The sequence below is a fragment of the Anthonomus grandis genome, chromosome 11 (genome assembly GCF_022605725.1).
Source record: "Anthonomus grandis grandis chromosome 11, icAntGran1.3, whole genome shotgun sequence".
NCBI classification, from domain to species: Eukaryota; Metazoa; Arthropoda; class Insecta; order Coleoptera; family Curculionidae; genus Anthonomus; species Anthonomus grandis.
The window spans coordinates 21139846-21164777 of record NC_065556.1 but is presented as its reverse complement, the minus strand read 5'-3'; the positions used below and the strand labels follow the sequence as shown (position 1 = coordinate 21164777).

The window sequence follows — 24932 nt, the reverse complement described above, 5'->3', positions numbered from 1 at the left end:
CGTATCTCCCAGGCTCATCACTATCAAAATAATTTCTCTTTAATCAGTAAAAGCTTGTGATTTCTTTGACCTCGCAAGATCTTCCTGTAAGTTTTTAATTTGAGATTTACGTTTATCGTGTTCTTTTGTTAACTGCTCATTTTTCTTGATAATTGGAGTTTTTATACTTATTTGAGAGATTCTTATACGTCCTCCATTATATTACAGTTAAATATTACTGATTCTTGCAGATCTTAAAATTTATTTTCCAAGATCTTCAATAAGTCATTGTTAGTTTCTTTGTGTAATTTCATTATCTTCAGTTTCAGAAAAGAATGAATTTAAGTCACATGACTAACGATTGAAAGCTCATAGATTTTTTTAAATTTCAGCGGTTTAGGTTACACAAATTCATTATATTTAAGAAGATTTTTTTCCTCTTAAGCAGTTTTCTGATAGATTTGTACATTTTTTATGTCCCCATCTTTGACACCCTCCACTGCATTGAACTCTATCGATGTTTTTCCCAATTTGCCCACGCAAACATTTTTTTAATTATAAAGTTTTTTTTTTATTATCCAAAGGTGCCGTTTTTCCAGTTGCTAGTCCCGTAGTAGTGGATATTCTGTCATAAAGAGAACAGAGTTTTTTTTTTGTCCATTAGATCTGAAACTGTCTTGAAAACTAACCGTGGTACCAATCGTGGTCAAATTTTATTTATAACATAAAAAAAGTAACGTGTGATCTTATTAGTTTCACTATTGCCCCAAATCCTACATCTGGATATTATTACTCTTGTCACACTTTTTCTCTTTCTTTTCTTACCACACTTCCTACTCAGTCTGCATCACAACCAATTACACCATGGTATCACTTGCACCCCGAATAATTCAAAATTATACAAATAAATACAGTTTATTATATAAAAGTTGTAACAAAAAATAATAATAAAATTACAGTTTTGATTGCGTTTTGGCACCGATAGCTTTCCAGTTAACAATATCTGTCCACCAGGACGGTCTGCTTACGCCATAAGGTGAATTAAAGACGGCATGTTGTAAACGATGATATACCTAAAAATATACATTTGATAATTGATTTTTTTAGGTTATGAATGAAGAATGTGAAAAAATTGCAGCTGATTTGTGATGGAACATCAACCGATCAAAAAAGAAACGCTTTTTTGTATTGTTGTGTTTTGATCTGACTCGGTTGATTTCCAAATTTATTTTTCCTCCTTAGATTTCCTCTTTGTTGTTATGTTTTAATAGGAATTCACGTAACGTGCCAGGGTGCGAATAAATATTACCCCTATGCCCTTGCATCTTGCACTTTGTAAAGAAAATTAAATGAATGCAGTTAAAAGTTAATTAATTTGTTTGTTTTGCTCAAATCGAAAATTATAAAATGTCAAAGTCAACGTCAACATTTTCATCACACCATTCCACCAAAACGAAAATACGATGGACAAGTGATTGCCATCAGCCAATCATTGATGGACCCATCACATAATAAAAAAACGTAATGTGATGGAAAGCAGATAATTTAGAAACGTAAATAGCAAATTTTGCTTAAGCGGTGGATCGACTGCTGAATTTAAAAACGCGCCCGATGTTGTTTGACAGTTGGTTTATACAACAAAAAATCCCTTGTTAACCAGAGCTTTTCAAAATTAGAATTTTCCTAATAATGTCACCTTTCATTTATCAAGGTTATAAATATAGAATCGGAAGTAGAGATCCTGAAAATAACTGAAGATCAGATCACACATAATGAAGATAAAATTCTGATATAAATTCAATGAATGTCTAAAACAAGGAAAGATACCCAAGAATTGAGAATTACCGTCCAATAGTATTAATATGGCAAGTACACAAGCTATTTACAAAAACTAGTAGGAACAGACTGTCTAATAAATTAGATCAATACCAGCCAGATGACCAACCGGGTTTTAGAAAAGAGTATAGCACATGTGACCATCCTCTGATAATGAGGATCCTAATGGAAAAAACGATTGAATATACGGCGTTGGTAGATTTTCAAGAGGCCTTTGATAGCGTTGAACATTGAGCGACATTGCAAATGCAAGGATAGGCTACAAGTATTCCAGCATCATTGAACACATATACGAACAATATAAAGAGGCGTAAGATAAAGGGATACACTACATTCAAAATTATTCATTTGGCCTTAAAAGATGCTTTCAAGCGACTGAACTGATAAGGCAAGGGAATAAAATATCAATAAACGGAAAAATAATAAGCCATCTTAGGTATGCCGATGACATTGCTTTAATATCAGAAAACAAAGACAAAGTAGGAAAATGTTGATGAAACTAGAGAAGAACAATGGGACTCCCGACAAATCTTTCAAAGACACTCAAATCAAACTACGAGATCAAAAAATAGACAATGTATTAAACTATATATACTTAGGTTATGTACTATCACTGGAAACGAAAAAATAAAACCCAAGAGAAAAAAAGAAGAAGAAGAACACTGATTTGGGAAGCATAGAACCAAAGTAGATGAAACATATGAGGAAGTCCTATGTCCAATAATGGAATACATAAAGCTCAGAGTGAGGTTATTAATTGTGCTATGGATTGTTATATTGTTTCTTATGTCAAATTTTAACAGGGCTCGTTTAATGGTTTCATATTGATAGAATAAGTAAAATATAAATCCATAGTCAACTAGTTTTTTTTAACTTACGAATTATTCCAACTTTCTGAAGGATTAAAATTTCTAGCCAAATTACTCCGAAATCACTGAGGTTAAAAAAATCTAGTTGGCTATGAGTTTTTTCACTTTTTTTCTCCTGTCAAAAAAGTGTCAAACTTTGCTAGATCATGCCAACTACATATTTTCTATAAAACAAATAAATTATCAAAAATCCTTAAAAGATCATAATTTTCCTACTTTTTTTAGGAAAATAACCTACAAATCACTGAGGTTAAAAAAAATCTAGTTGACTATGAATTTTTTTCGCCTTCCTTCATCTGTCAAAAAAGTGTCAAATATTTGACAGAAGTAGTTTAACACTTGTTGCCTAATAGGAGAAGTGAATTTTTAGGAAAATTACTCAGATAGGTATCACTGAGGTTAAAAAAATATAATTGACAATACATTGCTTGACTTATCCTCTGTCAACAATGTGTCAAACTTTTGACAGAATAAAGCAGTTTGATATTTTTTTACTGATAGTAAATCAAATCAACTAGATTTTTTTGTAAAACAAATAAATTATCGAAAATCCTTGAAAGATCGTAATTTTTAGGAAAATCTACTTGGCAATGAATTTTTTCACCTTTCTTTTTCTGTCAACAAAGTCAAACTTTTGACAGCAGTCAGTAGCTTGGCACTTCATTGCTAATAGAAGAAGTGAAATAAAAATTCATACTCAACCATATTTTTCATAAAATTAATAAATTATTTCAATTTTCTGAAATTTACTTTTTCAGAAAAATTACTTCTTCTATCAGTGTGATGCTTTTGAAAGCAATAGCAGCTACCTAGCTTACTATCAAAAGAAGTAACATAAACAGCCATAGTATTTATCAAACTTTTGACATCAAAAATTGACACTTCTCAAAAAAAATACACAAAAAACGTTAAGACTTGACTACTAGCCTAAACATCGTCTTCTTGACAAATATTTATTACCTGTCCATCTGAAGCTCCCAAAATCGAATTTAAAATAAAATCAGGAGGAGCTAGAACATCTACTAAAGCTACAGCATCATTCTTCAACTGTGAGCATAAATCTGTAATGCTGTCTTGAATTAGTATAGCTGGTTGTTCGCCTGAAGCATAACCTCCTTGGTACAGAATGCTTATGAACTTTTCCAGTTGAAATAGTCCATAGAGGGCAAACATTTTTTGCAGCACAGCTTTTGTTGCTGGATCAGTGGTTTGCTCTATTTTTTCCACAAACTTTTCCAGCAAATAGTGCTAAAAAGTATAAAATTAACGAAAATTTATTAAATAATTAGATATTTCTTACCATGAAGTATGCTATGCTCAACTTTTGGGCATAATACACCTGAGTGTTATTTCTGGAATCAAATTTGCTCTCACCTTTGTCCATCCTATCTTGTCTTTTATTAGTAGTCAGTTCTATTAGGTAGCATGTCAACCATTGGTAGATCTGCAAAATACCTAAAAAGGCCAATTAAAATCAACCCTTTTTTGCATCACTTCATTAAACCTACTTTCTGGTCTACAAAGCTCTTCAGCACTTCCGACAGTAAACTTAAACCTCAAAATATCCTTGGCATTGTTTAAAAAGTTCACAGAACCTAGTGGTGAATTAACTTCAACACCTGACATCACTTCTGGCCAAACTTTGAGCAAAAAGTTGCTAGTTTGCTGATTTAAAACCCAGTTCTCGCCTTCATAGGTGAGCGTGGCGTCTTGGTGACCTCTTAAATCCCCAATACCAGAAGCTAATAACATAAAAATAACTTTAAATCACTTTAAGTTGAACCTGAAAGTACTTCACCTTTAAGATATCCATGTCCACCACAAGCTTCTCTGCAAGACTGAATAGCATCTCTCATAACCCATCCAGACAGTGGCTTAGCCGCTGATGTAATGATATGAACTTCAATTGCCAATAAAGATATTGACTCATTATCAAAATCGTTCACCATCCTCATAAACTCTGCATGAATGTGCCTTGTAAAGTGTTTATAGACGTAGGCAGCTGCTAGGTACGGAATCAGCCTATATTGCTATCAAATGAGTCAATAAATCAGTCAAAATTGTTAACGTTGAACATGGAAGTTTCTTACTTGAGTTTGATATTCTAACACAGGAATCTCCTGGTCTCCAGGTCCAAACTGCTTTCTCACTCCAGAATATCTAATGGCCGTGGTCAAAGCCCAAGCACCAAAGGTCTCAGATTGACCAATGACTTCAACCCTGCTGGCTGAAAGGGCCAACAATGAGGCCCCAAAACGTTCTGATTCTGAACTAAAGGGGGTGGTATAAGTACCGTCTTCTTTAACGTCACCGGTGCGATTTAACAAGAACTCCCTTGGAATTTTGTAGTTGTTAAAGAGCAAGAAACTGAAAGTTTGACGTAAGTTGGAAATGTAGCTCAAGGGATACTTTTACTAACCCATTGTCAATCCCATTTAATCCAATTTTTTCACCCATGTCTCCTACTGTTACTCCTGGATAAGGTAGTAAAGTGTCTGGGTCCCTTATGGGTACCACGAACATTTGAAGACCATGGTGTTTGTTATTAACGTACAGTTGGGCGTATAAAATGACGTGGGTAGCAGCGTTTCCTAAACCTGAAAACTCTGGTTTTAATCGAAGTTTTATAATCAATTACAGCAATTACCTCCTGCCCAACATTTGGCTGCTTCGAAGTCAGGTGTATGTATGATAAACTTCTTGGTTTGCTTATCGTAAGTTGCTACTATTCTCATTCCTTTCACGTTCGTTCCATGGCCGATTTCAGTTAGGCAAAATGCACCACTTATCTTTAAAAAATTATTTAAAAAAATTGATATTTTTGGATAATTTATTCCTTACCCTTCCTTCTTCACACTCTTGAACAAGTTTTGCATGACGTTCGCTTCCCAATTTTTCTAAAACTCCCGAAAATAGTTTGACAGTGAGTCCCATTTTGACCATGGCTGCCGGAACGTATTGAGTAAAGGGACTAAATTTTGTACTATACCTATAAATGAGTAAACAATTATTGGACAATATAGAAAAATTGAGATCCTATTTACAGTTTGTCCTGATTAGCTCTGATAATGGCCTGTTGTCTGTACGTGTTACGTCGTTCTTCATCAAACGATCGTGGTTTATCCGTGGGCAGGAACTCTGGATATTTCTTTAATTCCTTATACAAGTTTTCCTAAAAAGCACGAAACAGTCATGGAGTATCTCACAAAAAAGTTTTTTATATAAGAAAAATTAAAAAATAAAATCTGGGGTGTATTCTTTGAATTGTGGTGAGTGTTCCGCTGTGTATGTTAGTCAGTCTGGTAGAAGAATTTTCACTAGGGTGAAAGAACATATGAGTCTTTTCAACAATTGTAAAAACACCGATATTAAAAAAACAAAGTCAGCCTTTGCAAATCATCTTTTATCGACTGTCATAACTTTTCGGTGTCGGATGATGTAATGAGTGTGGAAGGTAAAAAACTAGATCTCCTCGAAAAGCTGGAGATTACAAGAGCTAAGAGAAGCCCAATATTAAGTTGTGTCAATAATATCTTTAATTTCGAACCTAATCTCATGTTCAATAATCTACAATAAAATTTTAATCTTGTCTCGTATAATGTAATTATTGGCATACTACATCATTACCCTGGTGTGGCGACAAGGTATATACTTCGGATCCAACGGTCTCTGGTTCGATCCCTATTAAACCAAAACATTTTTTGAAAAAATCTTTTTTTTTATTTTCTTATATTTTTTTTGTCCTTTCATAATTATTGTATTTGTTTTCATTCCTTTTAAGATAATATGTACTGGATGTGACATTTGGCGTTTTAAATTCCATATTTTAGTCAATAACGATACACGATGGTGTAAACGAATTTTATTTTAATTTTTTTATTTATGTTAGTGTGAGTCAGTTTGTGGTTTTTGTATTTCGATAGGTATGTCTGTTCTGTTAATTAGCGTTCTGTTCCGTATGATCTAATTTTGATAATTTTATTTAGGTCTGATGATGCCCTAATGCGGCGAAACGCGTAACCTTTAATAGACGCTGATTTATGAGACTTGGACTTTGAGTTTACTTTTTTCCCTCCTTTTGTCATATAAGAAAAATGCCTTAGGTAAGTAAATAATGGAGAAGAAAGAGAACAGAATGAGATGTTCTAGGATTTTTTCAACACAACTAATAGTATTCTATTTATAATATATTTTATGATTGTAGCTTCTGTAGATTAGAAGATATCCTCCATGGACTCTTAAGAATTTGAAGAATTTTAAAACAGTTTTGGACAGATTTGGTCCTAATGTATAATATTAATTTTATTATTGATCAACTTAAAATGTGTAGAATCTAGTTACTAGAAAGAATGGCAGCTTCTGATCCTAATATCATGTTTACTATTAGGTGTAGAGGTTTAATGTTTAACATAGTCATAAGATAATTAATTTTATTTGAAATAAACTTTATTTGGTGATTGTAGCTTAAATAGGTCACGAAATATCCTCCATGGACCTCTAGGATGACGCATCAAGAGCCAACTGACATCAAATAAGGTTCACATGACAGTATCATCTAAACTGTTAATCTTACAAAGAATATAAAAACAGTTTTAAATAGATTTGCTTTCACTATACAATGTTGCTTTTATTAATGATCATCATAAAATGACTATTAAGAAAGATACATGAGATTTTCCTATAAAGTTACTACAGAGAATGGTAGTTTCTGATACTGATATCAGGTCAAATATTGCGTGTAGAGATTTGATGACAAATACAGAAATTATACGGCTATTAATATCATTTGAAATAAACAGTGCTTGATGATTACAGCTTCAGTAGTTAACGAGATATCCGAGGGACTTCTAGGTCGTTGCATCAATAGCCAAAATTCAAATGATATTATCTTCTAAACAGTTTATCCCTCAAGAAATTTAAAAATAGTTTTGGATAGGTTTGCTCTCAATATACAATATTACTTCGATTAATAAATATGATAACGTGACTATTAGGCAAGGTACAGTATATATGAACCACCAGTTAGAAGAAGGAATCAAAAAAATAGATTTTTGGGAAATCGCTAAAAACTATTTATTCCTTCTTTTTTTTTTACTTATGTAATAATGAGATCTACTATAAAGTATAGTTTATTTAGGTTTATTAAGAATGAAAGAAACCATTCATTGATTCTAGTTATCTAGAAATAATGATAAGAAAGTCTTGAGTCAAAAAATTGTTAAACTATCCTTCTTCCGCAATGGTGTCATCTGAGGCAGTAGTATAGTTGGCCATGTAAGGATATTCTCAAAAAATTGTTTTTTGTCTTGTTTTGGAATATACTGAATGATTTTCTGAACGTCTTCCATCTTTTTCTGGTTAATTGGTATTTTTGCAGTGTATGTTCTGATAGTAGGCAATGCAGGGGATGCAGGGATCACCCTATTTTTTCGAAGAAGAAACCCTGTTTCAGCATGCCATCTATTTGTTCTGAAGCTGTTACGTAGCCTTTATGGGAGGAACAATACTCTAAATATTTATATTTGGAAATCATAAATGTACAACTTTTCGCCAGATATTTTTAAAGTCGAATATATCTTCTGAGGTGATTTCTGTTACTGAAAATCCTCTTGTTTTAGCAGTAGAGATCATTATATTATACTCCTCTGGTACGTAAATCCTATCTTTCCTTCTAATAAGTTTTTTTGCTGTTCCGAAATTTCGATCGGAGGAGGAAGGAATGTCCACGCACAGGAAAGTGCTGGTATATTTTATCGAATCGTCCAGTTAAAAACAACATGAGCATGAAGTTCCTTAATAACGGGATCCGTATGCTGGATTGTTTTCCAAAGTAGGCTGCAGACTTCATCAGGCCCTCTCTTCGCTACTCCTTCATGGTATGTGTAAAAGTCTGCACTGTTAGCTTTAAGTTCTTCACAAGTTGAACAAACATAAATCTGTGCTCTTCCAAATCTGTAGCCATGGTTATCATTATAGTATTTTCTAACAAAATCGTACTTAACTGTATTCGCATGTTCCGGATACTTTTTGCAAAAGAGTTCATGCATGATTTTCACATTAAGGCATCCAAATATTGAATGATTCTGGTGCTGTAGTGTGATTCTTTTAAGCGAAATGATCGAATGTGTTGATCGATCGCAAGAACTACATCGTTAGGTAAAATGTGACACGATTTAAATGAATACCACGCTGATCTACCGGTAACTTTCCTTCGGCAATGAGAGATGTCAATCGAAAAATTGCTTGGTTTTTTATAGCATACTAGATCGGAAAAGCTTGTCTGCAAACCTCAACTCTCATAGAGTTTATTTGGACAAAATAAGTAAAAGTGTTCTCACGCCTTTTGGGATTTTCTTTTTTGGATCGTCTTCGAACAACTTGAAGAAAGAAATAATTCCGGGATTTATTTCATTCTTAAAACTCTCGCATATTTCACGCTTTAATATATCTATTATTTATATGGCGTTTTTTCCTTAGTTAGTGCTGATGGATGCGCCATGCTTTAAAAGTTCAACTTCTGATAAAAAGTAGTTTCGCCATGTTTTGGCGTATATTTCCTTCTTCTAACTGGTGGTTCATATAGTCTAGTCACTATAGAGGATGGTAGTTTCTGATACTGATATCAGATCCAGTCTTGACTGTAGAAGTTTCATAAGTTAAGAAATCATTTGAGCGTTAACACAATTTTAAATAAACTTTATTGGATGATCGTTCCTCCATGGACTTTTTGGTCAACGCACTTAGTGCCAACTGTCGTCAGTCAAAGTTCAAATGACTATATCTTCTAAACTGTTTATCCCCCATAGAATAATAAAACAATTTTAGATAGAGCTAGTCTCATTATACAATATTACTTTTTATATCGGTAATCGTAAAATGTCTCTTACCGGAGATTTTCTTATAAAATCTAGTCACTACAGACGATGGTAAATTTCGCATCTGATATCACACGTCAAATATTGGGTCTAAAGTTTTGATAATCTTTATAAAAATTATAAAACCTTTAACGGTATTTTAAATAAACCTTATTTCATAATCATAGCTTCAGTAGAACACGAAATATCTTCTATGGACTTGTCGTCGCATCAAGAGCCAACTGACGTCAATATCTTCCTAAGATGTGTATTCTTTAAAGATAATTAAACGAATTTTGGATAGATTTTGTTTCAATATTTAATAAAGCTTCTATTAATGATCAATGATTAAGTCTAATCACAATCGGGGTTAGATACTGGGTCTGATATGACATCAAATAATGAATGTGGAGGCTTAATGACGTTTATAAAAATCAAAAATCTTTTAATATTATTTAAAATTAATTTTATTTCACGATAGTAGCTTTAGTAGATCACGAGATATCGTCCATGGAGTTTCAGGTCGACGCCTCAAGAGCCAACTAACGTCAGCTAAAATTCAAATATCGATATCTTCTAAGCTATTTATCTTTTTAAAAATATTAACACAGCTTTGGATACATTTAGTCTCAATGTACAATATTGCTTTTATTATTGGTCTTCATAAAATCACTAATAAGAAAGATACAGAATATTTTCTTATAGAGGCAAGTTGCTAGAGAGAAAGGCAGCTTCTGAAATAATATCACGTCAAATACTGGATGCAGAGGCTAAATAACTAATATAGAAATCATAGAGCTATTAATATTGTTTCAAATAAACTTTACTTGATAGTCGTAGTTTCAATAGATCACGGGATACAGTAAGAGCTAACTGACTTCAGCCAAAGTTCAAATGATAATATCTCTTTAAGTATAAATCTTTGAAATAATATTAAAACGAGTTTGCATAGACTCAGTCTTAATATATAATATTACTTCTATTAATATTTATCATAAAATGACTATTAAGAAAGATACAGCTGATTTTCTTATATCGTAAAGAGAACGGCAACTTCTAAGCCTGATATCACGTTAAATATTAAATGTAGAGGTTTGATAACCATTATAGAAGTCATAAAGATATTAATATTATTTTGAAGGAATCCTATTTCATTTGTGTATCTTCAGTGGAACACGAGATATCGTCCATGGACTTGTAGGCCGACGCACCAAGAGCCAACTGACATCAGCCAAAGTTCAAATGTCGATATCTCCTAAACTATTTATCCTTTAAAAAATATGAATACAGCTTTATATAGATGTGGTCTCAATATACAATATGGCTTTTTTAAATTATCAACGTAAAATGATTTATTATTAAGAAAAATACGGGACATTTTCTTTCAAAGTCTGGTCACTAAAAAGGATAATAGTTTTTGGGTCTGATATCACGTCAAATATTGGGTGTAAAGGTTTGATGACCAATATCTAAAATGTCAATCTATTAATATTATTTCAAATAGACTTTACTTGACCATTGTAACTTTAGTAAATCACGAGATATCATCCGTTGATTTCTAAGTCGACGCAGTAAAAGCGAACTGACGTCAGCGATAGTTTAAATGACAATATCTTTTAAACTACTAATTCTAAAAATAAAATTGATACAGTTTTAAATAAACTAGGCCTCAATATGCAATATCACTTCTATTAATAGTTGTCATAAAGTGACTTAAAAAAAAAATACAGGAGTTTTTTTTTTAATGTCTAGTGACTGCAGAGGATGGTAGATTCTAGGTCTGATATCTCGTCAAATAATAGTGTAGAAATTTGATGGTCTTAATAGAAGTTTTAAAGCTTTGAACGATATTTTAAATAAACTTTGTTTGAAGATTGTAGCTTTAGTAGATCATGAGATATGGTCCGCGGACTTATAGGTCGACGCACCAGGAGTCAACTGACATCAGCCAAGGTTAAAATAATAATGTCTCCCAGACTCTTCATAATATGAATAGATGTTTAAATACAAGTTTTTATGTAATGACGATTATTATAAAATGACTTTTAAGCAAGATATAGGAGATTTTCTTATAGAGTCTAGTTACTACAATGAAAGTTCGCTTATAGAAGACAAACTTGTGTCTTTGGGAACTATACTATAGATAGAAGTTCTAATTATATTTCAAAGCGATTATTCTGAATTATTATTGGATTCTGAAGATTGGCTGTTTTCAGAATACTTTGAATTTCCAAAATACTAATTTATCAGCGTGATACAGTTTTAGCTGTTTCAATAATAATTTTGTCATGGTTTGTGGACCTTCGGGGAATCTGAGGTTATCCAGAATATTCCAGTGAAATTGGAGATTAGCAAATGGATTAAGAGACTGACTACAGAATATATAATGCAAGAACTAAAGATGTTTTTAATTATTATTTAGAAGCATGAAAATGATTGGTTTTTATTAAAAGAACTTCAAATACAAGAGATTTGTTCAGCTACAATTTTATTGGTAGTATTTGCTGATAATGAATTTTGTAAAAGTAGCTTTGAGTAATAGTTAATATAAGTTATTATTAAACTAATGTCTGAAATATATCCAATATTGACAGGCCTATGACAGAGTCACATATGGCTGAATGTGTCTGAAATCTTTACATGTATTTAAGAATATTTATAGAAGCTTTGTGAAAAAGATTCAGTTAATTTGAGAAACATCCTCAAGGACTTAATAAGTATAATGATTTTCATTAAAAAATACGTAAAATTGCTATAAGGATGCTAGTGAATGACAAAATGACAAATTCTTACCATGTAAACCACTTCTTCTTCGCCAAAAAACTGCATTTTCATCGTTTTCCAATCAAAACTGGCCTTCTTCCTATAATAATCCAAAGGACCAGATGGAAAATCCTCCAAAACTTGCGTCATTTTGATCACCGTTATTCAGCAGTACTACTGTCAACGAGTCTGGTAACAAATAAACATTTTCATTAACAATTATCGCAAGCAAAAATTATTTATGTTTAAAAAAGAGCCTATTGACCTTTAGAAGCCTTCAATCTAATCTGATATCGTATAAGAAGATCCTTATTGTTGTTCGACACAGTTTCTACAGAAAATGTATCGCAACTCGCATTTAGAAAGCGATCGTACGTTTTGCCTCGATTCGTTCGGATTTATGTAATTAAAGACCGGAATCGGACAATAAATTGGTAGTTTGCATTCATTCACCATCATACTCGGTCGTATATTATTTAGAATAAAGCTCCTCATTTAAATAAATAATTTCGTGTCATAATAAAATGACACAATAGATTTAAATGTATGATGCGTTCTTAAATAGGAATAGTGTCAGGTAGTTCAAGAAATGAAAATCTGACAACGTTGTATCTGATTCGAGATGGTTCGAACTGGTTTTTGTATTATTAATTTTAAGAACAATTTTGTTTTAGAATTTTCAGTCATTGGCAACATCGCTTCGTGTTATTTGACAATACATCGGGTAAACTCGTCACATCTCGTGACTGACTATGCTGGCCAAATATTGCAGAACCTATAAGAATTTATGATTTTGCCTAATAAAATTATATATTCAATTAAGCATTAACTGTTAGGAAAAATATAAATTAATTTATTATTGATTACTTACCTTAAAACTAAGCTCAATGTATGGAAAACAAAAATTCACTTAGATCACCGTAAGTACTTAAATACCATATATGCTGATGAGTATTTACTGTCTGGGTAATTAAATTGTTTAAATAATATATATTGGTTGTTTGCCTTTAGTTAATTATTACATTTTGAATAAAATTATACATTTTTTTTAAAATTATGGCTATTAGTTGCTTAAAAAAACATTAATAACCTCCGAAATTTAACATTAAATATACATAAATTTATAATATAACAAGCAATAGGAATCTAATTAGACGCAATAAACCCCACCATTATCGATAACGTAATAAAATTCCAAAAGCAATCGTAATAATAACCTTTGTATTTGTCACGCCATTGAAATGTATTACATATCTTTTAATATATAAATTATTGTGATATGATAAAAATTGAATTGCAATAGGATGAAATTAGATAATATTTTTGATGATGTACGAAGAATTAATTTATCAAAAAAAAATTACTGGATTAATGAATCAAATTTACTTAATCATCTACAAACTTCATTAAAACCATAAGAATCTTACATTTTACAAAACTCGTTTAACCTGTTTCAAACCCCTATAAGGTATTACTAAATAATAAAATTTCGTGTATTGTTTAAACAATTGTCTACAAATTTATTAATACTCAAGTAAACAATTCTTTCTCGAACTTCATGACCAAAAAGAAAATCATATAGACGGTGAAGTTTGAACTCCTAATATTATGTCTTTACTGTATACTTCTGGATTTCTTCTCCATGTAGCTATTTTAGGAAACACTAAGGAAGTCTTGAAGATGATAGAGGAAATGTCAGCAGCTTAAAGCAGAAAATCTAGACTCAGTCATTCTCTTCTAATCCTTGAGTCGTAGCAACAGTTATTAACTTAGCAACCCTTAATCTTTCTTCTTGCAATATCGATGGATCACCTTCCTGCTTCTTATCAAGTTTTTCAATGAAGCTAATAGTATCACATACACTTAGTTTATTTTCAAGTTTATCACTTGATAAGTTATCACAGTGAACGGTTAGATCAGACATTTTTAGGATATTCTTTAGAGATTCTTTAAATACCATTAAAATAAACCTTAAAAAAAATGTAATTATTATATTTCTTATAAGCAGCATTTCATACTCACTTTAAATCAACATTTTTTTCTAATATATCATCTGCAAACAGTTCAATATAGGCCATATCGCTAACAAAATAGAACATCTTTGATTTTAATATGACCGCCATCACTATAGGGATTACTTCCTTATTATTTATTAAGGGTAAATCAATCTCTTTTTCTACAAACACACAATGAAGTTTCAGTGGTTTTAAATTATAGTTAGAATAAATTACCTGAGTATTTTGATATGACTGATATAAGGGCTGATTTGACTTCAGCAAAAATGTAGTCATAGGTGGTTTGTAGGCAGTCAAGTTTATCTTTCGGGGTGTTTTTGTTATTTAACATTGACAGTTCTACAACCTAAAATTGATAAATTTGCCTCATTTATATCAAGTGAGTAAAGTGATAAGAAGGTGGTTTTGATGTAAATGAAGAAACCTCTTAGTCTAGGAATGCATGTAATACTAAATCATCAAAAAAAAATTAAAGAAAGCAAAGTTTATTGTAAGAAAGTAGGAGATGCTAAAAACAACCTTGAATGATTTATATTATACTCACAGAAGCACTGGGAATAAAATTATAGATGGTATGTCCGAGCTGTTTTGGTGTCCCACCAGTTTTGCAAAACTCTATGGACATTTGGTAGACTCTTAAGTCCTCCTTGTGGTGTTGCTGTTTGATTCGATAAAAGAGCGTATCGTAGACTTCGCTGTGTACAACCCTTAAATTTAAAAAAAAAATTAAGTAAGAGTAAGAAATTATGAAATATCCTGAAGGCTCACATTCAGTGACACTAAAAATAAAATAAATGGTAAACTAAAATAATAAATTTTGGTTTATTTTTTTCGTTTAAGATGGTGAAGTATTAAAAATAGTTCAAAATTAACTAATAACACGTAAAAACGGACAAGAATCTTATTTGTTGAAGTTTTTGAAAATCAAGTCTAGGAGCAAGGATAGTTTCGGGTAACTTAAGTCATAATTTCACTTCTCATGTTAAAACTTCTTTGGTTTTTATTCTAAAAGTTTTTTTTTTTGAATATTCCTATGCTTTCAAATAATAAGAAAAATAATAAAAATCTCTTAATATTAATAAAAAAAGCAATTTTATTAATATTTGTAAACATCATGTCTATGAGGAAACTTAGTTTTAGGTGACCTATTGGCGTTTATGTGTTTATAATAATTTTTTAAAATAAAATATAGCACTTTTTTCGATCAATACAGAATTCAATTTTATTGATTTTTTATGTTATTAGTATATTTTTGTTTATATTTATTTTTTTTTATAAATAAATACAGTTTAGGAATAATGTAATTAAGAATGATTTAGATATATAAAAAAAAGTAAAAAATAATAAAAATCGTTTATTATTTTAATATTGTATTTTCAAATGTATTACTATTAATTGTAGTACTAAATTTTAAAAAATTACATTTTGTTTGATAAATATGATATTAATTAGAAGTTTCTACTGCAACTTCTGTTTTACACAAAAATGGTAAATTATTAATAATAAAAAATATTTTTTTATAATATCAAAATAACCTATTAAATCATTTTAAGATTTTCGAAAATATTTTTGTGATACAATTTCTTTGATTAGTTGTAGATTAATTATTTAATCTCTCTCAATTTGTAATTCCATTTAATTATACATTTAATATGAATTTATATAAAACCAATTAATTTTAATAATAATAATAATATCTTTATTTAGCAAAAGCTACATTCAATAAAAAAAAAACTTTTAAAATATTAAGTATTTATTATTTTTTTATTGCGTTTAATTTTTTTATATTAAAATTATGTTAATAAAATGTATTTGTATATTTCTTATAAAAATCTAAATAATTTCTCTGGATAGATTTTAAAAAATAAATACGGTTTATTTAAATTAGACGAAATTTCTATTGAAATTTCTACCTTAAAAATAAGTAAAAACAAAGGTAAGTTAAAAAACTAAATTATTTATGACAATATTAATCCTATAAAAATAATTCCTATATATAAAACAACTAAATCTTAATAATCCTTGTAAAATTACTAATTAAAAAAATATTTTAATTATACAGGGTGTTTCAGAACTATGGGATCAGACTTCTAGGGGTTGTTCAGTGCCACAGTAGAATTCATTTGAGTATAGGAACCCATGTCCGGAAATGTGTCACTACGCTACTACGGCCCTAAGACGCGTTTAAATTTAGAAAACATATTAATTACCTAAATAGGATCTGATGCATTTATTTTTACCTTTTGTATTTAATACCATCACAACAATTGTTCAAAATGTCTTCCTCCAACCTCAATACACCGATTTAAACGCCGCAGATGATTTCGGCGGACTACACTAAAAATTTGATCCTCGTTTTGAATGATTTCAAATGCTGCTGTTAATATTCGTCCAATTAAGTCTATAGCTTTGATTCTACTGGAGTTATGTAGACTAAAAACTTTACATGTCCCCACAAGAAAAAATCGAGCGACGTTAAATTGGGTGACCTAGGAGGCCAAGAAACTGCTCCACCTCTGGCAATCCAACGGTGCCCAAACCGCTGAGCCAAATACTCGCGTACTTGTACAGCAAAGTGAGCCGGCGCTCCATCATGCTGAAACCACATTTGCTGTCTATCGTTTAGTGGAACATTTTCAAGGAGTTCTGGGAGAACTTCCTCCAAGAAACGCAGATAAATAGGTCCTGTTATTCGTTCCGGTAGAAGGTATGGCCCAATTAAATAATCATCAACAATGCCTGCCCATACGTTGACAGACCAACGATTCTGATGTTTACTTGAAAAAATTGCATAAGGATTTTCTTCGTCCCCAACATGGCTATTCCTTCTATTAAAAATACCGTCTTTTGTGAAAGAGGCTTCATCGGTCCACATATCGTAAAAAATTTGGTTGTGCAATGATGTGATCCAGAAGCCATCGACAAAATTGAACTCTAGGATGATAATCGGCTGCAGTTATACCTTGAACTTTCTGGAAGTGGTAAGGATCGAGTTGTTGCTCGTGTAGTACCCGCCAGACAGAAGCGTTACTCGTATTCATATTCTCAGCGACGTCACGTGTGCTATTTGATGGTTCATCGACAACTCGCTGAAGCACCTCTTCTTCAAATTCGACCGTTCTTACGGTTCGAGCAACACCAGTATCATGCATCTTGGTCACATGCCTGTCTCAGCGAGCCGCCGATGAACCGCAATAAACTTTTTGTATCCAGGATGCTGTCGTTCGGGATAACATTCATGATACCACCGCGATGCTGCTCGTGCATTGCAGTTTGTTGCTCCGTATGCCAAATGCATATCCGCCAATTCATGATTGCTAAAGTTTTCCATTAGCAATAAATGTTTAAAAATTGTAAGCTATAAAATTTTTAAACATGACATTGAGAATTGACATTGATAAGCGTTGATTTTAAATAATTGTTGTTATGGTATCATGTACAAAAGGTAAAAATAAATGCAGCAAATCCTATTTAGGTAATTAATGTTTTTTATAAATTTTAACGCGTCTTAGGGCCGTAGTGGCGTAGTGACGCATTTGCGGACATGGGTTCCTATACTTAAATGGATTGTACTGTTGCACTGAACAACCCCTAGAAGTTTGATCCCATAGTTCTGAAACACCCTGTATAATCTATAATTTATATTTTTTTTACGTAAAAAGTATTTTAATAACATTAAACCATAATTTTGATTAATTTTTGTAATACAGTTTATTTGGATAGTTCTAAGTTCATTTTTATTATTTCCTCTTAATTTTTAAGACTATTTATTACAAATTTTAGTTAAACTAAATAATTTTAATTTCAATTTTTGCAAAAAAAAACATGAACTTAAAACATATCATTATTTATTTTTTTATTAAATTTTTAAAATATTTTTAGCATTAATTTTAACGTCGAAGAAGTAGTCCATACTTGCAGTGGAGTTAATAGATATTTCTTTTGTTCTTAGTTCTTGTTAACATAACAATTATCCTAGTTTTGTAATTATGTGATTTTAATGTTTGTATAGACCCTGCTTAGTCCCTTCTCATGCGTCTTAATATGCCCTTTTATTTATTGTTGACATTTTAACTTTTGACCTTGCCAGTAGCACGATAGCTGGTTATATGTTGTGACGAAAACCCTCATTGTATATCCCTGAAGATGGACATCTTATATGTCCGAAACATGTAGGATTTTTGTTGTTGTTTTGATGTTGATTTTTAAATAAATTTAGTGGAGGATGACAGAAACAATTTTAGTTACCCTTTGATTAATTTTAACGTTTAAAAAAATTAGTTATTTTATATTTAGAAATATATCAGAAAATTAAGCAGACCAATTTATAGAAACGTATTAATATATATTTTCCTTGATTAATTTAAAGTATAAATATTGCTGAACAAAATATAAAAAAGCTTTCAGTGCGGTTTCTGTATCAAAAATAAGCAAAAAATACCTAATCAAAAAAAAATTATCGCTGAAAAGTTATTAATAATTACATGAATAAAAAAAAATTAGGCTGTATTCGTTTTTAAAAAACAATTTTCATGAAAATTTACGCTAAGAAAAGAGTTTTTAATTTAGAACAAAAAAATGTATAATATATATACATAATATATACTATTTATAAATAATTTGTTTAAAAAATTACATCCTAAAGTTAAAGAAAAAAATTGCAATATGTGTCAAATTAACAAAAGTGTCAAATTAGAAAATCTCTCAAAAAATTTCTTTAATTTCTCTTTCTTTAATATGCTTAAGATTCATTCATTCATACAGTTTCCACAATTTTTCACTCCTTGATATGAAAGTTAGGTAACAGAAAAGAATTTTTAATTCCAAACAAAAAATATATCTACAAAAATTTTCATAAACCCAACTGTTTTTGAGTTACAGGAAATTTTCGAAAATTTTCCAAAGTCCTTGATAGAGTGTAAGTGAAAACTGTAACAAACCTTCTTTGTTACTGATTTTTATGAAAATTGGCTCATAGGGAAGAAATTTTAATTCCAAATAAATATGTATTAACAAAAATTCTCAAAAATCCACAGGTTTCTGACCTAAAGGAAATTTGAATAATCCTGCAGTTATTAATCGAAACTTAGCTTAAATATGCAATAATTTCGCTAATTTTCCATCGATTTTCAAGAAAAGTAGCACCAAGGAAAGGATTTTTAATTCAATTTTGTCTTAATTTAAATTAATGGCAAAAATTTTTAAAAATAAAGAAGAGGATGCAACAAAATACAAGAAGGCCTGATAATAAAAGTTAAGGTCCTTCTTTAAGCCAAAACCAAAAAAAAAGGAAAAAAAGTGCAAAAAAAAATCTTGATTAATAAACATCAACAGGTTAAAAAATTAGTATCTAGTCTCATTTAAATGATATATATAAACAATATGAAGAAAGATTTTATAATTTTAAAACATAAATCCTGACCTCTGAACCTCACTTTACAGAGTTAATACTTTTAAAATTAAAGCACCCATGTTAAATTCAAAAAACTAAATGGTAACTCACTCTGTTATTAAATCTGGAACCTCTGCACTTACATCTTTTCCAGAAAACACCGCTTCAACTAGTTCCTTTACCACTTGAGGAATATCTTCTTTAAACTCTTCAACTGTTTCAACACTTTTGTAATCCCACGTTTGCAGAAATCGACTTAGGTCCTTTATAATCTCTTGATTTTTTGAAAATTTTACCAAATTACTGCAAACACTAAAAAACTCATTATATTCACACATAAATGGGTTCTAAAAGGATTTACATACCTGGACATATTTGCCTTAAGTTTTTATTATTTTCACACTTCCATTAATTAAGTGAAAACTGTCAAATTTTATCGCTCTTATCTTATTTTATCGCAGTTCTGATAAGAAAGCATCTATAATGCATATAACTTAATTATTATTTATTTTTATGTTAAAATAGTTGCTTTGTTGCCATCCTGCCTCAGTAACCATGACGCCCAATACAAACACAACAACCCATCAATATTGTTTGTGTCCACTATGTCGTGGAAAGATTCAACACTATTCAGAAGATTTTTTTATTCAAAATCCATTAAAAATAATGAATATAATGGTAGTTACTACAAAACTAAACGTTCATCGAAATAATATTTTTTTTTAATAGAAAACGAATGCAAGGCTAATCTACCCCTTCAGATGGCAGCCTACTTCAACGTCACCTTTATGCCAATATGGGTAATAGTGCTTATATGGTTCATCATAGAAAAAGTGAGTATTTCATTCAATCACCGTCAGATTTCGCGATTTTTCTGAATTTCAGTACAGCAATTTTGGAAACTTAGTTCAAGTTATAATAGTCACAGTAACGACAACCATTGTAACAGTGGAAGCCACCAGGTTATACTTGATTTATGAAGGCAACCTCAAAGATAAGGTAAAACTTCTTATAAAGACTCTTTAAAGAAGCATTCACATTAACTCATTCCAGATTCCAGAACTGGCAGGTTTCTGGATGTTATCGGTATTCTTGCAGTTACCCTTGCAAGGACTGTTGCTTCTGAACCCATACTTCCAACTCGGGGTTCTTGAAACCATATGCCAAGCAGTCATGTTCATTCTGTTAATATTGCAAATAATTTTCGGTTATGTTGCTTTGAAGTTTACCGCCTCCCAGCAAGCCAGGTTTTTCAAAGGGAAACATGAAAGTTTAAAAATGCGGGTATTGGAGAGACGTGGAAATGTTAATGAAGGCCAAGCAGATAAGGAGACGTGAGAAGAGAGTTTATTTGCTAATTGTATGTTGAAAATAGATGATGCAGGCATCAGTTTTGTCTTTTTATTTAGTGACATGTCATTAGATCAAAGAAATCTTGCTTCAATGTTTCAGAGTCCACCAAGTTAAACAATGAAATCCTTGAAAAGTAACTGAATCTACACAAAAAAGAATTTAAGTCTCAATAACCATAATAGTGCCAAAAGAAGTAGTTGACAATGAATATCTCGGTTTTTCTTCATTTGGCATCGCAACTATCAGTTAATTGAGTCCTATCTTCTCTATCTTAAACTGCTTTTATCTTCTTCTTCTCTGTTTAAGATATGGTAGAAGTCAGTAAGGCAGTCAGTAGTATCAAGAGGAGTTGGAGTAAAAGTAAAGACGGTAAAACAACAGTTGAAGATTTACCCATATATTAATGGAATAGTCAGAAATTCCAGTTATTTAGGGTGGTCTTGAAGATGGAATTAGTACTAGATCATTAAAACCTTCATAAAACATAGGACTATCAAAGGTGGAGAAGCAAGTTAGGAGCTTTTTCAGAACCTCACTTTCTTTAAAGATCAGACACTTCGAGATAAGTAAGTCATCTTGTGTGAGGTAATGAAGTCAGCTTAATAACTAAATAAAACTGTAAAGTTCTTGTTTCTAATTAAGACTCTCAAAGTCTTGGAGTTTTCTTAACTTAAAAATGAATTTCTTAAGGTCCTAGACAGCCGAAGAAACTCGAATTTCTACTCCACCTTCAAAGTGATGCAAAGACTGAAGAAGAAGAAGAAGTTGGTCTAAGCCAAACTTAAAGAGTTTTGGAGAACATTATCATCGGAGGTCAAGTCGGGTTATCTCACTTTGTATTTGAAACATTGGGCACAATATGAATAAGAGAGAGTAGGTCCCGATTACTAATGCAGACACCGTATTCATAGTAGAGTGCCCTATTGAGTAAGATATGACCTGATCAAAGAGATTGAAAAAGACCAAGCCATCTAACTTTCCCAAGGAGATATTAATAATTTTGTAGATGATAAGAAACTACATGAACCAAACTAGAAAATATCTAAACACTTTATTTAATTTAAAGAACTTCTGATCTGCATACTAAAAATATCCATTTATCTAGAAAATATCTACAACTACAGTCTAACTTATTCTAACAAACTCTTAACAGATTGCTTTAAAATATTCCCAAAGTTGTCCTCAACGAAAAGCATAATTGGAAGTTTTTCACTAAATGCTTCATCAGGAACCCTAAATGAGTACTTCAAGACTTTGCCTTCAAAAGTCCACTCATTCAAAATCAGTTCGTCTGGCTGCTTTCTAACTTCCACCACCCTAATGCCTGCCGTTGATCTGATAAAATTGTTGGAAGCGTCAAAAGTCAATGTGAAGTTGGCACTACTGGAAAAATTGTTAAACCACCTGAAAGCAATCACATATTAAGCCAAATCGAGTGTCTTAAAATAGTCAACTAACTTATGATAAGCCAATATAACTGCACAGCTCTTGGTCAAAATAGTCCAATCATTCTCCTCGAACTTCTTTATCACATGAAAGTCTTTTCGTTTGTATTCATTGCTTAACCTTTCGGAGAGTTTATCAGACTCAAACTCCTCCCTAAACTCTATGGGGTTCTGGAAGCTTTTCGTAACCTCCAGCTGATCCTCCAGGGTGAAAAATTTACTAATATTATCAAAACCTCGTCCCATAACCCCAGTTTCCGTGTGGCCCAGATTGAAAGTATGATACAGTTCATGCAGAACTGACCCTAAAGTGGTTGAGAAGCAGGCTCCAAGAGTTCCTCTAAAAGTTTTTCTGTAAGTATATTAACCATTTTAATGGCAATTCTTACCTGTAGCAGCTATCGTCTAAGAACTGAGTCTTATCAACCAGAGTTTTATCTTCAAACCTTGAAATGACTTCTGAAAAATGCTCTGGCCAAGTGTACAAGCAAGCTGATCCGAATAGGGCTAAACCACCTCCCCCCAGTGCCACATAGGCCTCAGTAATATTGATTAAGTCTTCATGGCTTTTCAAATGTTCAGAGTACTGATCCCCTTTATAGTTGGTGCAAGAGAGAAAGGCCAAGTATTTTCTATTGGGGGAGGCCAGCTCAGAATTCATGATATCCCTACCTAAAAACCTTCTTATGAACTGTTTATGATTGAGGGTTTCCTCAATATTACCAATAGTTTCCCATAACTCTTCTTGGCTCATTTTCCTGGCTTCCTGATAGTTCACATTACTCCTAAATATTTGGCACGTCTCTTCCAGAAAGAAGGTTCTTCTTCCTAAGCCATTTTCCAAAAGCTTTTCAGCAGTGAAGCATTGCAGCAGCTTGGAGCATAGCTGGATTCTCTTGCAGGCACTATCAATGTTGTTCTTCTCATTAGAAGGAGCTTCAATAAGGTTTATAAGCTATTTTTGTGAGAAGTGATTATTTTAAGATTACCTTGGAAAAACCCATCATGTCCCTCACATATCACATACAAAGGCATCACAGTAAATTCAGATCTGACAGGACGATACTCCAATGTAATCGGTAAAGACTGTAGGGCATCGTGTACAACAAACTCATTGCAACCCTCTTGGAGTTCCAGAAAAACTTTGAATTTTCCCTGTTTTAGTTTGATCGGTGTTTTATTGGCATCTGGAAGATTCTTATTTTCTAGGAAAAGTTCTAAGTGGTCATCGTTAATTAAGCAATTTCGGGAGTGGGAAGATTCCACCAGTCCGACCAGTCTTATTATTGGATAGGAAACGAAGTCTTTTTGATTAAAGTTGATTAGTTTGATTATGGTGGTGCACTCGTTGAGGCAAGTCTGCAAGTTAAGAGTGATTATGACTGTAGGTAAAACTAGGGAAAAGACATGGAATTTTGGGATTTTTCAATTGTCAATGATGGAAATTGTCGGTAATTTGGAGTAAGGGAGAATCTTTATAGTAAAGCGCCAATACTATTAATCAAAACCCCTAAATAAATAAATAAATAAATAAATAAAAAGGCCTTTATTTTATACTCGGCGAAGGGCAGCATGCTGTTAACTCAATCAATCAAGAATCTACCCAAAATGACTAAAATCCAATTTTTTATCGGTTTTTTCAGAAGCGCCGTCTAAGACTCGAAGTCGAAACCAAAACTCGAACCTTAAACCAAATACTCCGTTCATATTACAGAGAACATTTTACGTTTTGGCGGCAAAGTTCCAGTAACGCTCGCCGCAGATAGATGGCGCCACCGATACTATAGGAATCAATCAAATTCAAACCTAACCTCACTTCTACTTAAAAAAGTATGCTAAATCAATATTGATGCTATTATCTAACACTAATTTACTCAATAAGCAGCAAACCTGATAATAATTAATGAATTACCATTTTCTGTTATCACTTATTTGGTTTTCGTCATAGTAGAACTGGTTTCACAACAATCGACACTAACTGCATATATACTGCATACAGGAAGTTTGGGTTATTGGAGATGCGCACTGCGGCCGGCCCAGCTGTTCGACCTAGATTCATGGTTTGCTGGGATTAGTAGGGCTTTTCAGATGTTTTCCAGAGATAGTCAAGGGGGCCCTGAAAAAGTTCCTGGATTAATTAAAAGATTTCAGTAATGTCACTAAAAAGTTGCAGGTTTACTAGTTTCAATTGTTCATGAATTAAAATGAGAATTAGGTCTAGAAATTAAAACTTGTTCAAGGTATTTCAGTGTTCCGAAGACATTTGAGAAAGCCCTAGAATTTTTTTTTTTAATTTTTGGATTAGGTAATGGAAACTAAAGAAAACATAAGAATTGCAGTTTAACTGGTTCCAGTTATTCATAAATCAAAAGGAGAATTAGGTCTGGAAATTAAAACTTATTCAAGGTTTTCCAGTTGTTTTTCAG

At 31.7% G+C, this 24932-nt stretch overlaps 4 protein-coding genes across 8 annotated transcripts in view; 1 reads left to right on the top strand and 3 right to left on the bottom strand.

Moving 5' to 3' along the window:
* The window catches only part of LOC126742576 (transmembrane protein 17-like), a 78176-nt gene extending 57078 nt beyond the window's left edge, over nucleotides 1–21098 (top strand). The window contains exons 1-4 of one of the 3 annotated variants that reach the window (XM_050449304.1): nucleotides 12764–13221; nucleotides 20438–20541; nucleotides 20594–20707; nucleotides 20762–21098. In XM_050449304.1, coding sequence (XP_050305261.1) covers nucleotides 20470–20541; nucleotides 20594–20707; nucleotides 20762–21046 — 471 coding nt within the window. In that variant the 5' untranslated portion in view covers nucleotides 12764–13221; nucleotides 20438–20469 and the 3' untranslated portion in view covers nucleotides 21047–21098. Of the gene's footprint in view, nucleotides 1–12763; nucleotides 13222–20229; nucleotides 20387–20437; nucleotides 20542–20593; nucleotides 20708–20761 lie in introns of those variants that run through there. The other 2 variants (XM_050449303.1, XM_050449305.1) reach the window with 2 other exon arrangements.
* Nucleotides 876–13430, bottom strand: LOC126742570 (peroxisomal acyl-coenzyme A oxidase 3-like). Of its 2 annotated transcripts, none has more exons than XM_050449293.1 (12): nucleotides 13173–13430; nucleotides 12332–12490; nucleotides 5729–5856; nucleotides 5526–5673; nucleotides 5332–5473; nucleotides 5104–5281; nucleotides 4775–5051; nucleotides 4483–4714; nucleotides 4193–4426; nucleotides 3985–4139; nucleotides 3645–3932; nucleotides 876–1052 (listed from the first exon to the last, which is right to left on the bottom strand). In XM_050449293.1, the coding sequence occupies exons 2-12, from the start codon at nucleotides 12449–12451 to the stop codon at nucleotides 933–935; spliced, it is 2022 nt and encodes a 673-aa protein (XP_050305250.1). In that variant the 5' UTR covers nucleotides 12452–12490; nucleotides 13173–13430; the 3' UTR covers nucleotides 876–932. The 2 variants fall into 2 exon arrangements, with proteins under 2 accessions (XP_050305250.1, XP_050305251.1); XM_050449294.1 differs by lacking the exon at nucleotides 13173–13430 and adding an exon at nucleotides 12567–12682.
* LOC126742574 (receptor-mediated endocytosis protein 6-like) lies at nucleotides 13796–20193 on the bottom strand. 2 transcript variants are annotated; one of them, XM_050449299.1, is made up of 6 exons: nucleotides 20074–20193; nucleotides 19820–20020; nucleotides 14861–15023; nucleotides 14533–14662; nucleotides 14324–14477; nucleotides 13796–14271 (listed from the first exon to the last, which is right to left on the bottom strand). In XM_050449299.1, the coding sequence occupies exons 1-6, from the start codon at nucleotides 20079–20081 to the stop codon at nucleotides 14025–14027; spliced, it is 903 nt and encodes a 300-aa protein (XP_050305256.1). In that variant the 5' UTR covers nucleotides 20082–20193; the 3' UTR covers nucleotides 13796–14024. The 2 variants fall into 2 exon arrangements, with proteins under 2 accessions (XP_050305256.1, XP_050305257.1); XM_050449300.1 differs by having other exon boundaries at nucleotides 19820–20011; nucleotides 20074–20187.
* Nucleotides 21099–22093: 995 nt separating the features above from the next.
* On the bottom strand, nucleotides 22094–24586 carry LOC126742104 (uncharacterized). Its single transcript, XM_050448643.1, has 6 exons — nucleotides 24419–24586; nucleotides 23496–23865; nucleotides 23230–23442; nucleotides 22896–23178; nucleotides 22520–22846; nucleotides 22094–22465 (listed from the first exon to the last, which is right to left on the bottom strand). The coding sequence occupies exons 1-6, from the start codon at nucleotides 24419–24421 to the stop codon at nucleotides 22192–22194; spliced, it is 1470 nt and encodes a 489-aa protein (XP_050304600.1). The 5' UTR covers nucleotides 24422–24586; the 3' UTR covers nucleotides 22094–22191.
* Nucleotides 24587–24932: the final 346 nt, after the last annotated feature.